The following is a 15,532-nucleotide window of genomic DNA, read 5'->3' as shown; positions in this document are numbered from 1 at the left end:
TTAGAAATATAGGTAAACATTAAAGTTTATAGGATTAGATCTATAATTTTAAATTTTATCTAAAATTAAAATGTATAAAAATAAGTAGACAAGTCAAATTTTCACAGCACTTAAAGTTTAATGTTCTTAAAAAGTTGTATTTAAAGGTGAAATTTTAAACAAATTATATATTTAAATTCAATTATAGACTCACAAATTGCGTGTATTTATAGATTTCACTTTTCCTCTGAGCAAAAAAGAGCGTCCCTGAATGAAACCACGTGACAAAACACGATGACGTCTGGCTTCGGTACAAGAAAGGAATCAACAAGGAGCGCGTGAGCCGATGTCTAAACCCCGCTTTTTTCAGATAAACCGGAATCCAAAGTGCCTCTAATGCCCGGCCGTCCGCTCGGGGGGCTCATAGGAGGAGTTTGACGTCTTCAGAGAGACTCTTCTTTTCGTAGTCAGGTGGGTCTGGAAGACGAACTGTGTTGTTATGCTGAGTCTGCATGCCTTTGCCTCGCCGCTGACAGGCGGTTAGCATAGATAGCTAGCTTGTCAAAATTAGCGCGGGTTGGAGCAGAAAATGGAAAATATCGTCGCAATTTAACGAAAAGACCCCAATGCCTGCGGATTTTATTTTGAAGTCGTCCACGTGTTGAGCTTCAAAATGCTTAAATAATCGCACGGTTAGCTGGCAGCTGATGTTTAAAAAATCGTTAGCGGCGGAAAGATGACATGATGTCGGCTTTTTCATTTCACGTGTCAGCGGTGATTTTCTCCGGCTGAGGAGCAGCTCGCCGCCGTGCTGCCCGCCGCAGCTCTAGTGGGCAGGTTAGAACGGGGATTTCCTTTGCTTGTTTTGTAGGCGGGGAGTTTGCCACTTTGACAAACTGGGGCTGAGAGGCAGGAGACCGGAGTCCTGGAATGCCAAGGCTGCCGTAGTCTGTTGCTTTTGCAAGAAAAAAAAAATTGTATTGATAGAGTATTTTTTCGTGTGCTGCCCACTGTACCACAGCGCGTCTTTGTGGTTTGTCAACTCATGCGCTTCTTGCTGGTCAAACCTGCTGCTTCATCGCTCGTTGTGCAAAGGAGCAAGCGCGATCCGAGCCAGCTAGAGGATCAGGTTGGTTCTGCTGTGACATATCCTTTAACTAGATGGATCATGATTCTGCATCTCTGCATGCCGTTGTCTTTTTGATACACGCAATGATAGAACATGCCAACAGGATCCGAGCCATCGATGGTGCTGAACCGCTTCACCTGAGGGTGACAACTCATTTACTTGAATTATAACAATGGCATCGCCAAAATCACACCCGCCGTCCTTGGGTTTATTGTTGCAGCCTATGAGTTCACATCAGCGATTTATTTTTTAATAAAATAAATAAATAAGCCAACAAGCTGTAGCGACATTTTAATCGTGCTGAATCATCACTATATAATGTCTTCTCGGAAATCCACGCCGAAATATGGCACCGCCGGACAAAGGTCTGCTCGCTGGAGAGAGGGTCGATGTTTATCATCAACATTGCAGTTAATAAGGAGATTGGCCAAATTGATGCTGATGCTGTCGTGCGAGGCGCTCGTCAGACGTCAAGTGATGCCCATCATGTGTTTATCAATAACCTCCTCAGCTTCCAGTCGAGAATCTGGCTTTATTGCAGCGTCTTCATGATGCACATCAACAAAGTGGAGGCGAGTGCATTTAGACTAAGTGCTGTCAACTACGATGTCAAAGCCATTAAAAATTGCTCGATAAGCAGTTATATTTGGAAATTGTTTGTGATGCCTGTTTACAAATGCATAAAGTAGGTCATGTGTTTTGGGGTGTGTGGAAAGGGGAAAAATTTGAAGCATTTGAAGTACATATTTTGATTGATAAATTATGCATTAAATGCTTTTTAGCTTTTTTAATGAGGGGTGTTGCTTCTTTAAATTTTCATCCCGTTTCAGATTTATTTTCTGTTATTTCTGGGCAGACAGCTGTGTTTTGTTTCCCTGTGTTTGACATGACAAGATTTACAGCTTATTAGAGTACTCACTTATAAAGGGCGCGTGTAATGAATTATCCATAGAGAGCCTCTGTGCAATTTGAAAAGTCACCTTGGAAACTATTGAGCACATATATAGGCAGGACTCGGAAAGATAGAAGTTGCTCATTCTTGCTCAGATATCCAACTTATTTCATCATCTCTGTTCATGCGATCAGGGCGCTGGAATGTGTTTGCTAGATGGGGCAGCCCTACGTCTGAAGTGCAGCTTTGCAATAAAGCGCAATGCCCATCTCTGCCTTTCTCTGCAGGTAACAAGGAAAGATGATGGTCCATGTAAGCAACCAATGGGCCAGGCAGGGCTCTGAGGCACAGACGGGTGCTTCCTCTTAGGATTATGTCTTCTTTCATTAAGAAAGCTAAATAAATAAATGTGGGATGCTGTAGAGGTGAACTGAGAGCACAATTTCTAACTGTTGGCAGTGTTTGGAATGGGCAGGCGGTGTGGGGTGGAAGAGGATATGTGAGGTTGATGAAACACGAGGCAAGACTTTACCCAGCATAGAGTACACTCTGGCCACCAACATCTCTTTATGTCAACATAGCGGTGTCTTATACATTTTATAGTGGTGTACTTATGCCTATTCAGGACAATTAAAAGCCTCCAGAAAAAAAACAAAAAACAAATGTGGGATTTGTCCACAAAAATGCTGCTTAAGCTGCACTGGGAAATAGAAATGCCTTGAGGAAGAGGGGGAAGAAGATCAATATATTTCCCCCCCCTTTTTGTAATAGGGAGGGAATGCTGGTGATGAAACCTCTTGCAAGCATAGTGCGGATTATGATTGCTAAGCATTGCAATATGCCCTCTCCGCTTCTCAAAGTGAGACTTTCATCCAAACAGAGAAGAAAGTGTTTGATGAATTTCTTGGAACTTGAGTTAGACATGCCACATTCATTAGTACTCTCTGTTTATTCATAATTCAGAATATTCACTATGAGACCTGACATGTGAGCATAAGTGCTTGCCTTTTTTATCTTATTTATTTTTTTCCTCCATGCAACTTACTGTCCTATTGGATATTTTCTGTGCCGAACATTCCAGCGTTAAAGTGACATTTAAAAAAAGTGAAGTGTGCTGCTCAGCTAGTGTCACTGCATTTTTAATGAGTCTTAGGCGACACAACTGATACCGTTCATCGTGTATTCTGATTTAGTTATGTTTTACATCTTCCAAGGTTAATATGAAAGAAAAAGTCAGAGCAGGGGGGTGTGCCAGAGTCAGGAATTTTGTGGACTTAATAGAGTAATGAGTTGCTTTACTTAATATTTTGTTTTTTTATCTGTGTGATTTTTTTACATGACTTTGTATCTTATAGGCTTCCTGCAGTCTGTAACTGTAATTCAATGAAAAAATAAAGAAATGTATGTCGTTTTTAATGTTTTTTCAGCAGGTAATATTTCTGCTTGTGGAATTTGATGAAATCAAGGTTAAATGTAAATAAATCATATTAAAATGTAGGATATTTTTTATTGTTTTATTTTATCTGATAGTCCAATACTCCCATGCTGTCATAGTCATTACACTGATTTCTGTTAGGAAGCATTACATATGTTGAACGGCTCTTTTTAGCATGAGCGCTTCACTGTTGTTTTATTAGGTCAATGCTATATTGCATTTAGAATGAATGCAAGCACTTTTGTAAAGCTCTAAGACACTTTGCCAACGTGTGGGTTGTCTGCAACCCTTACTTCCTCTGCCAGTGCAGGGCTGGAGTATCAAGAGCTATTCTCTTCCTGTTTAATCAAGTCCTTCAGGCAGATACCGTGGAAGGCCGTTGGAGTCTCTTTTCCTTTTCTGCTACTTCTAACCGAGCTGCTCGGAAAGTAAACAGGAGCCACCGAGCATGGAGCTGCGTTCTGTCAGAAAGTATCAGAACATTGGCGAATGCTAACTAAGACTTATTATGCGAGGGTTCCAGAGAAAGTCACAGGAAATCGTATTTGGTCTTCACTGTCATTTTTTAGTACACCCGTATTTCTTCTTCTTTTTTTCATACAATCTTTAAAAATGGGATTATATAACTATTGGCGAATGTGTTCTGCATTCACCAATTATAAGTATTTTAGAAAATAAATTTTAGATGAACACCAGCTTTATTCTGTTCAGGGTTGTGGGCGTGATGATGGAGCTCGTCTTGGACACTGAGCAGGAAACATGCAGCCAGGCCAGCTTAGGACTATGAGAAATACCTTATGCACCTTCTGTAGATACCTCATATATATTTATATCAGTTCTGAAATGTTTGAAAACAAAAATTACCTGTGGTGTTTAAAGCACCTGCATATTGCAGAAAAACAAAAAGCTTTCCAAAAACCTTTATTTTTCTGACTTCTTTGAAAACTTTATTAGCACGAACCATATCTGCGGAATAAACATTCCAGGCTCTTGAGAAAAATAACTTTTATATTTCTTTTGCACATTTATTGCACAATAAATGCTAAGGGATCAGTGAGCTCTAAGGCTGAAGTGTTAGACACAACAAATCAATATCTTAAAAAAATGTATGTTTTTAAAACTATTGAAGAAAGGATTTTAAAATATCATGAAAAATAAATCAATATTAAATTAAAGGTATTTTAAATTATAGACCAATGTTAAAATACTCACACATTTTTCAGAAATCTTCAAATGAGTATTCCACTCTTCGATTTAGGTGATGTAATGATAATGTTTCACCTTTTGATGCCTCCGACTTTCAATGACTTTTAGATGTTTTCTAAAAGTTTGCGGGTGTTCAATGAGTTTTAAGATTTTGGATCTACTTTAAACATTGTGTGATGATTTACAGATTCAAAAGCCAAATTATTTCTTTTACCTCATGTAATATCTCTTATCAGGCAATAGTACATTATGTAAAAACATATGTAAAAAAGATGAATGCCTATTTCTAAGGCCCTTAAATTGGTACCTCTTGCTTATGTCACATTATTTTAAAGTATTAATTGTCTATAGTTGGATAAGATAATCTCCTAAGAACTGACAGTACAGTAATTAGTGATCACTATCTTACTTTTTGGACAGTAAAAGTGACGGTCACACTGTGCAGAATTTTCTTTGTCATGTAATCCTTAATTTCAGGGGTCGGAACTGGCATAAGATTTTGGTTAGCTTCTTTGAGTCTTTCCCAGAACCTTCACCAGTCAGAAATACTAGTTATACATTTCCTCTCTACTACAAGCGTATCACATTTCCCTCTGAAAGCTGCTGAATGATTCTCCCTCTCCCTCTTTTTGTCACTCTTATTTCACGCTCTGAATACTTAGTGGTTAATAGCTTCCCTCCCCTCATCCCATCCGTACCTTCCTCATTTGTGGACACGCACACACGTGCACGCGCACTGTTTTCTCACCCTACAAATTCACACCACTCATCCCGCGTCTCTTCCTGAGCTATCAGAGGAGTCCGATTTTTAATTTGCAGTTAAATGGCGGCCGACACATGCTGCTTACTTGATAATTGACTTACCTCAGCTGACAGGAGAAATGATTAGATCTGAGTATTGGGCGTTCTTATCAGATTTGAATTAGAGGGGAGGGGCTAAAAGTAGTGCCTCAATTGGGCATAAATTGTTGAGAATGGCTCCTTAAAGTATGGCGGGTCAAAGTGTTGATAAATGCATTAACCACGTGTAGAAAGAGTAAGGAATAATAGAAAATTAGACAAACAAAGAATAGCTATTTTCTCCATGAGGTTTGTGTTTAAGTTCATTTTGTTGTATTTATATTTACCATATTCTAATAAAAGTTTAGAATGGGTGACAACTTTAAATTTTTTTTCAAGAAATAATTTTCTACATCTAGTTTTTATTTATTTTTCATTGATTTGTCATTTCAAATCAATGAAGTGATTGTGTTGAAGTCCTACTACAATCAATTTTTAATCCCATTTAAAAGCATTTTTAGTGCTCTTTTAATTATGATTATGCCTTTTTTAGGCAAAAAAAAGAACCTGTGTGGTTTTCTAGAACATAGTTTTGTTTTCTATTCTAGAACATAGTTTCTGCAGAGCGGCATGAGTTAATCAGAAATTGACCTCTTGAGTTGTGGGCGGGACTGTTTGTGGGGAGTAAGCCCATTTCCCATCATTCCTTTGTTTACACTTTCTCCTGCTGGTTTACAGCCTCTCATAACCCCAAGCTAACATTAGCAGTGCAGCAAAAATGCTGCGTAACGTCGGAGCTATCCAGCTTTACAATACTCAGCCAGATATCGGCTCAGACGAGGAAAGTTAAGACGTACATCGATCTAGTTGTCTGTAATTGGATGCATTGGAATTGAGCAGAGCGGGGAGATTGGGGCCTGCAGTAGAAGTTTCTTCGTATCAAGAATTCTTTTGTCCGCTCTTGATTCACCACAATTTAAAAAAATAGATACTTAGACATGCTCATTTTCTTTATATATGTCCTCCATTATTTGGGAAAATGCTCCAAAGACATGTTAAAAACACCATAAACATGATTTTCATTGGAGTGGGTCTTTAAGAAAAGCGATATAAACGGCACTAAAAGCTTACTTACTTTGTATCACTTGTAGCTAGAGCTTTGCTGGATCGTTAATCCTATTTAGCATGAATAGCTTTGAGGAAACTTGAATTTCAAGTGGTTTCAGTGTGGAAAATGATGGCATAATAATGACTGATATGTAGCTGTTTGTTTCAGAGAACCAAACTAGTGTTGGGAGCTGAATGTGTTTGTGTGTCTTTTTCATCAGCATGCACCTCTGCTGTCCAGTTCTATTCAGTTCATTAGCGAGCTGGCACTACCAAGTGTTTGCAATTTTCCCGTTCTACGAATTGATCAGGACAATTTCTATTTATTTCTGCTTCACTCTGTGTGTGGGTCTGTGTGAATATTCCGTGTGGGTGTATGTGTGTGTGATTAGTTGGGTGATATTCAATCCGCTGGTCTGTCTTAGCGAACTCCATCCTGTTAGTCCTTTACAGTGGTGTTTAGTATTCAGTCAGCAGGCGCTGTCGTAATCTGGATTCCAAGGCAGGTTGCTGGGGTTTTTGTTTGCTCTCATGGCCCTGATAATCTTGTTACACCGTTGTCAAGTGGAGCTGGCCCTCCCTGCAGGCCTGAGCCACCATGTATGCCACCTCTACCACCAGAAATATACGCCCGGCCCCCCTACCCTTCCGCCATTTTGAGACAGTTGTTGATGGAGAAGCCTTGGATGTACCCTTGAAGAATCACCTCTTGAACATCTTTATTCAGCCTCCCACCCCTCACACTGTCTCCCACCGCTACTTGAGGCAGTAAACGACGGTGATAAATATTCATCAGAGTTGCTCAGTGTGGGGAAGCAGTAGCCTCAATTCCCTTTCAGCAACCAGTCCCCTAGCTAATGCTGTCCATCCTTGGCACCTCTCCAGGGAGATGCTGCAAAGGGGACGAGATCATTAAAACAGGCAACAGGCTCAAGGCCAGACCTATCATGTCACATCAGCATTTATTGCAACAGATCTTTGATTAGTCAGTCTGATCAAATATTAATGGGATCTTCTCTTTGCAGGTTAAAATGAACAAAGGCACTTTCTGATTGTTGGCTGGCTTTCTCTCATATTTGCTCCACTTGACAGCTTTTTAATTGGCATCTCAGCTTTGGTTCTTGCTGCGATCTTCCTCTTTCTTTATTCTTATTTAATCTGTTTAACACAAACTTCCTAAATGTGTTGAGCGTGTATTTGAACAGAGCTGCTTCCCCACTCTTAATCTTTTCATCTCTCTCTTTGTTTTTCTTCTTCTCTGTCTCTGCCTCTCGCCATTCCTTTCCTTTCCGTGGGTGACCACACTCAGCGTTTTCTATTTCCTGTGGGTGTGATGTCTCTCCTCCACAAGCAATCAGCTCTGACTTGTCAGCGTTCTTCCAGGCGATTCATAAAAATTCTGCTTGCATTTACCGAAGCCGTCTGTGTCCCAGCACCTACTACCTCCGGTCCTGTGCCCCATCCTTGCTGCTCTTTTTAGTTTCGGCATTCAAAAATACCTGAAGGAATTCGTGTCAAGGAATATGCTTGAGTTGTCAAATAAAAACAACCTTCTCGTGATCTGCGTTTTCCTTTGGTTCTTTACAGGAAATCCGCGGTTCGTTTTCATCTTTTTGCCTCCATGTGCATGCCTCTTTGTCTGCGTGAGGTATGAGATGCCTGATGGTGGAGGGGAGCAGCTGTGCATTGGACCTTGTCTGTGTTGTTCTGCCATGCCCTGTCATTGGTAGCCGTCTGTTGGCAGCAGCCTGTGCTGGAGGCTTGCAGCCTGGGCGCTATGTTTCCTCCATGTCATATGTTGAGCTTTCCAAATGCCAAGCCGTGCCTACTATGCTACCCTGCACAGCTGTGTGACAGAACATGCCTCCTAAACCTGCGACGTGTGCCAGTTCTTTGCATCACAACAGTTTTTTGAAGTATTGCGCTTAGAAATGAAATAGATAAGCGTCACATGAAATTTGGAAAACGTTTTCTTTCTCCTTTCTCATCCCTGTAGCTATTAGTGTGGTCCTTTCCTCTCTATTTATCCATTATCTGTGCATCATCAGGCAGACAATTAACCCATTATGTTTTGCATCTGTGGTCCAAGTGCTTACTGGAAATGAGTCACCACAAAGGCCTGTGAAAGGTAGGTGTTACTATCAGATAGCCATTTATAGTCTGCCCATCAGGGATGAAGCTATCACGTTTAAAAAGTCGTCCGGTGGATGTGACAGCTTTTTATATTGGCATCTGCTGTGTGAAGCTCTTTGCTTTTATAAAGAGCCAGAGGACTTCTTTGAAGTAAAAGCATCACAAATTCCACTCACAATCTGACCTCGTGTTCTGTCCCCAGTCTGTGTGATAGTGCCATATTCAGGTCATTTTTAACAAGCGTCTGTCTCTCCCTGTTTGGCTCAGGTGACCAGTCCACCTGTAGCACCCCGTTGTTGCCATGGAAATATCCTGGCCGTCTTGGTGCACTTCAGAGCAACGACTCTGCTTTGTTTCTTCCCTTCTCACACCGAGCTTCTCTGCACACATCACGCTTGACTAGTTTAATGTGCAGGTAGGGAGGGGATAAAAACCATGCACACACTCGACTGCAATTCCTCTCAGATTCTTCTTTTTGATGCCCTTTTCTTCTGTTCTGATGCTAAAAGTTGTGAGAGTCGGTGTGTTCAGCTGGAACACACTACTGGCTGTTTCAAATCAGCTTACTGAGGCAAAGTAATGGCTGGGCTGACTCTGGTGGGTGCTTGTGTCGCTGACACAGCAGTTACTGTGTGAGGTGTAGAGCACCCAGGGCCACAACTGTGTGTGTTTGTGGGTCCGGGTGTGTTTATATTTATCCGGTGACAGAGCTCACATGGTGGAATGCCCGACCTTCTGTCCGTGCTAACAGCGGCAGGTTAGATTTCTTGCCTGCACAGCTTCTCCCGGTCTTCCCTCAGCACTGATATGGCAGAATAAACTGCAGTGCAATCTTGTTATTCTGGATATTCCCGGGCTCTTAAGTACAATATATCCCCTTTACATTGATTTATGGGATTTTAGCTGGGTACCAGCCAAGACAGGTGCGACTGTCTAGACTGGATAGCTTAGTCAGTAAAAGAAGGTCTGTGTCCCTTTGGTGATGCATTTTAGCTGACGGCGGAGGTACAATATAGAGGCTCAAGTCTGTTTTTCCTCTGACTTGAGTTAAAGAAATGGTTTATATCTGAAAAGTTTTTAACTAACATGCCCCATGACGATTTGTAATGAATTTTCTGCTAAAGCCTTAGTCACAGGCACCCGTTTTGGGGGTTGACCCGTATGAGTGCTGCTGGTTTTTGGGTCGTAGAGAGGAGTGGTGGAATCTGAAGAGGGAGTGAAGGTACAAATTGCAGTTCCCTTGTGGCTCACATGTCTACCTTCAGAGATGTCACGACAATTGTTACTCACTTATTCTGATTTTTTTGTTTTCTGTTGTTGTTTTCTAATGAAGATAAATGATATATGGAAACGAAACAAAACCAGGACCCAAAAATTGAGATTTAAACTGAATAGCGGGGAAAGGGAATCGTTGCATCCCTGGGGGAAAAAATCGACGTGCTAGGGCTGCACGATATGAGGAAATCTGAGGAAAACTCGCGATATTAGTGATCAATATTGCAATGACGTTATAACTCGCGATACATGAACAAATATCAAAACAACCAAAATTAACATTTCCATTTCACTGCAACAGTTTATTTAAATAAGAGTCAACATACCTAAAATTACACTCCAAATGAATCTAGTCTACATGGGAGGCGAGCATCTAACATGAAAGGGCTTCATCTGATTTAGATCACATTTAAAGTATCCATTTCCTCAGATTTTCGCTGTCTTGTGGGATATGCAAATTGCACAGCTTGATATCGCGATAACGATAAATTAGCGATTTATTGTGCAGCCCTAAGATGTGCCATTTTCCGCCCACAGACAGCTCGTATCCACCCGTAAGGGCAGTTGTGACTAAGGCTTAAACTGTGTTGCATTTCAGAAGAACCCCTTCTGCAGGCAAAGATGCAAAAAACCACAAATATATTTAGTTCTTTGTAATAAATGCACTAAAAAGCCATGTGCCACTTGTTCAACAAACTTGGCATCACAGAAGTCTGAACTCCATGGCCCACTTTTTTGTATTTTTGGGACGTTGTCAAACTCTAGCTTCCTTTCCAGAAATAAAGTCTTTTGTAGTTCATTGAGATATTTTTGAATCCGCTCTCACCCCTGTTTGATACCACCGATGATTGTTGTCTCTACAGAACGACCAGCAGTGCAGGTGAACACCGCTGTTGTGGCATGACGACCACGAACAAGGGAAACAAGGCCTTAAAGGTAAACAGAAAAAAGCTCACTGATACTCCCAAGTTATTAAAAAAAAAAAGCTTTAAAAAATGAATGTTAATGTCAATCTTAACACTAAATAATCAGCATCTACAGGTGAAGAGGGAGCCAGGGGAAAATGGCACCAGCCTAACGGATGATGAGCTGGTAACCATGTCAGTGCGGGAACTGAACCAGCATCTACGGGGGCTTTCAAAAGAAGAAATCCTGCAGTTGAAGCAGCGGCGGCGCACCCTTAAGAACAGAGGCTACGCTGCCAGCTGCCGGGTGAAGCGGGTCACTCAGAAAGAGGAGTTGGAAAAGCAAAAGGCGCTGCTGCAGCAAGAAGTGGACAAATTGGCCACCGAGAATGCCAGCATGAAGGTGGAGCTCGATGCTCTGCGCTCAAAGTACGAGGCCCTGCAAAGCTTCGCCAGAACTGTGGCCCGAAACCCCGTCACCTCAGCGAGAGGACCCATGGCCTCCGTTATAGGGCCGCTCATCCCTGGTAAAGTAGCTGCCACCAGCGTCATAACCATCGTCAAATCCAAAACAGAAGCTAGGTCGTAGTAGCAGAGCGGACCAGGGGAGGATTTTCGAGGCTGAATTAGTCAGTGCATTGTAACATGGCACAGGATTTCCTTTGTAAGATCTCAGTTTACGGTAACACTAACTATATGCTTCCCACTTCACCCTCAGCAGTTTGACTCAGCAGTCTGTGCTTCCCACAGGACATTTCCGCCTGGAGTAACGGATTCCGAATGTTAATTTATAATTAGTTATGTATGTGAGGTCCTCCTTTCTTTATATCTAAGCTTTTCAATTTTCCCGTCCAAAAACGCTGACTGAAATAACAATTATTTCTACATCTCATTGGACAAACATTCCTGAAGATAGAGTAGAAATAGGGCAGACACTTCACCAAAGCATCTGCTTGAATCCCTCTGCTTGTTATCCTGCACTGACTCTAAAAGGGAGGACAAACAGTTTGTCTTTATTGGTTTAATCCATTAAATAAATCTCCAAAATTTTAATCTCAAACAGATTAGGAGTTTGGGATTTGTTTTTCTTCTGTAAAGAGTCAAGGTGTGAAACAATGCTCCCCGCAGCCTAGCATTCTTCTCTGTTCATGCAGCCACGGCGGGCTTCAGCGAGGTCGTTACCCAAGCACACGCGGTGTGCAGCCACTTCTAGCCTGTAGCCAAGCTGCAGGACCAGCTAGACCGAGCTCACGGGAACAGGAGTTTACGACTGGTAGATGCAATAATATACGTATGCACTGAAAAACAAAGAGAATCTCTCGTGTTTGTGGTCAAAATGAAAAATCGATCAGCACTTCTCAGAGATATTGTTCCAGAGATGAGTGCCATTTCTGTGTCACGGGATTCTTCTACAGTATCTGAAAAACCTGAATGTTATTAAAGTAATATCCTCATTTGTTGAGGGCAGCAAACAAAAAAAAAAAAAAAGTCAAAAACATTGTTTTGCTAATGTGTTTTTTCTTTACATTTTGTGGGATTATATATATATATATTAATATATATATAAATATATACTTTTTGTAATTGTTAACAGGACCGTCAGATATTTCCAGAAGAAGGTCTTTACGCGAGCTTTACTGTTTCAATTGTTAAGGCGTAGAAATCTTTGTCTAATGTTCCAGCTCCTCGTTTTATTTCCTTGGTAGGTTCAATTCTGTTCTTTCTAGAAATATAGATAAAGAAAAGAAAACGGAAAAAAAAAAAAAACAACCTGTGACATCTTTTTTGCAATTGTACCAAAAGTGGCTTACTATTGAAGTCTGATAGCTTTTTTCTAGTGACTAGGCGCGTACAGTGGGGTAGCGCGTGACGTGACGTGTAAAGTCGGCAGTGTCGTTCACTGTATAGATGTCAATGCTGTGCTATTTAAACAAACCTGTAGAGCTAAACTAGATGGTGTTAACAAGGTCAATTGTCTCGTGCGTATCGGCATCTGTGATATCCTCTGCTTCCTCGGTGTGAGTTCCATCATGTCGTCATTATCGGTTTACTGCACTGAGCAGCTTAAGACAGAAACGAGTCAAATGGCACCAACAAAACAGAGTTTCCAAACACTTTTTAAAGAAGTGAACATTTATCTTTTTGGGGTTGTTTTTTTTGTACCTAATGAATGCCTTCAAAATAAACTCAGTAAACCTGGAAGTGAATGACGTCATTACAGGGAACGTTTCATAGTCATTCCAGACTCTTAACTCGATACGAGTTAGATTACAGATGCAGAAAATCATTTGATAAATTCAATGAGGAAATCGTTTGGAACAGGGAAAAATCCTCCAAAAATATCGTTTTCCGGGTTTTCCACTGAAATTTAAAGCATTGCTCCTTTCCTTTGACTTGTTTTCCTATTAAAAGCAGTTGGGTTGGGCTGAGGGCTTTTTACGTATGCACTAAGCACCTGTTTGTTTTGCTCAGGACAAAACAGGCCACAAAAAAAAAAAAATACACGATCAGACAATTCTGTATTAGAAAACGAAGCAACGAGGTCGGCAGCTCTTTTTCTTCCTTCTCATGTTTTTGTAGTCATAAAGGGCTTGAATCGACATTCGGAAAAGAGATGAGGCGCTACGAGTTACAATCAGCAACTGCCAGCGGCGCTTCATCTGTGCCAAGTGTTGCTTTGGTCCCCGCTGGAGCAACTCTACACCTCAAGGTGAAAGCTGTTGTGTAATGACCTTAGGCGGCGGACGCACCTCGTGCAGGTCTCGCTCTTCCTGCTCGCCACAGCCTCGTGTTTGGCAAAGGCGTTAAACCTCCAGCCACTATCAAAAGTACTTCTCCGACTGCTGGTTTGTGACGTCCTCGTGCGAATCCCCTCCCTTTCCGGACACGCTTTGCCGCCTTGCAGTGACGGGCTCTGTTTAACTGTGGGAAAACATGTTTGTGGCTCTTGACGTGGCCCAGTATCGATGTTGGCGTCTGTTTTGCCGTGGCAGTTTTGTGGAGTGAATCTTTTCCGTGTCCCCCCCCCGAGCTTTGAATCTCCTCTGAAGGCGGCGGCGGCTTTTTTTTTCTCACACGCGCCCCGTGTATAGTCTGTAGGTATTACTGACCATTGTGAAAAAAGTGACCCTTAATATGCAACTCAGTGGAAAGGTGTGAGAGAGTAGATGTGAGACTAATCAGTATTGTCAGAGTTTCTAGATGGTGGTATCTGTTTTGGTTTTTCTGGAATCTTCTTTTTTTGTTGATTTTTTTTTTTTTTTTTGCATCCCTACCTGAAAGCGCAATTGGCCTTTGTTTACATTTAGTGTAAAGCAGTTGAACCGAAATAAAGTTTTACTGCATTAGTGTGAAATGGGTCAAATTGAAAATCGATCAATTTGGTGGAAACGTTGAAAGTGATTGCTCCCGCTTGAATAAAAAAAAAGGGGGGAATAATGCAATCTATTCTATCACAAGGGCCTCTTGCAATACTTTAGTTTTCCTTTTGTTACACCTGCAGGGGTGGGATTGGGGTGCAAGTGTTTGTGAGTATTTGTATGAGTGATTCCTCTGCTGCTGCACCTGTCATTAGTGCTCTTCGTTTGCCGTAGCATTTCTGTTCTGTGTTGTATGTACTTGAAATTGATCTTAACACTGTAATTTGTTCTGCTGATTATATTTTCTATTGGGTTTTAGTTTTTTTTTTTTTATCCCCACTAATACAAGAAACCGGTCGGGGAGGATAAATTACAGCACTTGTGTTGCGATTGTTTTTATGAGCTCTCAAGACTCTGGTTTGTTTGTTTTGTTTTGTTTTTTTCACCTGGAATGATGCTTTTTAAAGAAACTGCAGGTTTTCTCTTTTGTTTAATGGAGTGGGTCTGTGTTTTCAAGTTAATTAAAATTTGACTAACGTGGGTAATTAAAGGAAATTGATTTGTTTTTGTTATTTTTCCGTATTGAGTTGTACTAAAATGTCGCAGTACTTTGTATCAAAACAGACAATAGTGAATTGTAACTATTTATAAATTAAATTATTGTACTTTTTTCAATCTGTAGATAAGTACTATGTATTCATATACAGTAACAACTGTGGATTTCAATGTGATTCTCTGAGGTGTCTAAGTTATTGATGTATATAGTGTATGTTTGTTGATACAGCTTACTTTATTTTCTATAAGACCAATAAAATGTTTTGCAAAATGAATTTCGAGTCGTCTAAACTGTGTTGCAATTAGGTTTTGTCATGTTCTGTGGCGTCATTGACCCACTTTGATACTTGTAAAAATAAACTGGCGGGTTTGGCTTTTTCGCCGTCCAGGGTGGGTTTCAGAAGACAGCGATCATTTAGATGGCACAATTTCTTTTTCTGTGATCCAAAAAAAGCTGTTGAGCGACCCACTTTGGCTAACCTCAGCGGGCATATTTTTGGCCCGACACGAGTAAAACATTAGAGTCATGAAGGATGTCTAGGTGTGCTTGTCCTAGATTAAGAGCTAGTGAGTTAGTCATCTCTGCTCCCTGTGGAGCTCCTAACAACCCCCCCTTCTCCCCCCCGCTCAGTGCATCTCATCAAACATCAGCCTCCTCAGCAGTGTTTCAATCCCTGCACATTCCAAACACATCTCATGAGACAACGTGCACAGACAAAGACAAAGATGGCTAAAGACGAGCTCCATCTTGCAACTTCATCCTGCAGGGCAGGCGGA

At 41.1% G+C, this 15,532-nt stretch overlaps 1 protein-coding gene across 6 annotated transcripts; it reads left to right on the top strand.

Moving 5' to 3' along the window:
* Window positions 1-248: 248 nt before the first annotated feature.
* LOC101173788 (transcription factor MafG) lies at window positions 249-15,030 on the top strand. Of its 6 annotated transcripts, none has more exons than XM_078951628.1 (4): window positions 290-450; window positions 1,001-1,108; window positions 10,800-10,872; window positions 10,978-15,030. In XM_078951628.1, the coding sequence occupies exons 3-4, from the start codon at window positions 10,837-10,839 to the stop codon at window positions 11,428-11,430; spliced, it is 489 nt and encodes a 162-aa protein (XP_078807754.1). In that variant the 5' UTR covers window positions 290-450; window positions 1,001-1,108; window positions 10,800-10,836; the 3' UTR covers window positions 11,431-15,030. The 6 variants fall into 6 exon arrangements, with proteins under 6 accessions (XP_023813308.1, XP_023813306.1, XP_078807754.1 ...); XM_078951627.1 differs by having other exon boundaries at window positions 10,969-15,030; XM_023957540.2 differs by lacking the exon at window positions 1,001-1,108 and having other exon boundaries at window positions 249-450.
* Window positions 15,031-15,532: the final 502 nt, after the last annotated feature.

Source organism: Oryzias latipes, chromosome 8 (genome assembly GCF_053564925.1).
Source record: "Oryzias latipes strain Hd-rR chromosome 8, Olatipes_Hd-rR_3.1".
In the NCBI taxonomy this organism is placed as follows: Eukaryota; Metazoa; Chordata; class Actinopteri; order Beloniformes; family Adrianichthyidae; genus Oryzias; species Oryzias latipes.
Note: the sequence above shows the minus strand (reverse complement) of the source record. Positions and strands in the feature narration are given on the sequence as shown.

Bases quoted from the DNA above. Each gene is read 5' to 3' on its own strand.
- LOC101173788 (XM_023957538.2), top strand. From the start codon at position 10,837: ATGACGACCACGAACAAGGGAAACAAGGCCTTAAAG. The intron at 10,873-10,968 runs GTAAACAGAAAA...CTAAATAATCAG, and splicing joins AGGGAAACAAGGCCTTAAAG to CATCTACAGGTGAAGAGGGA.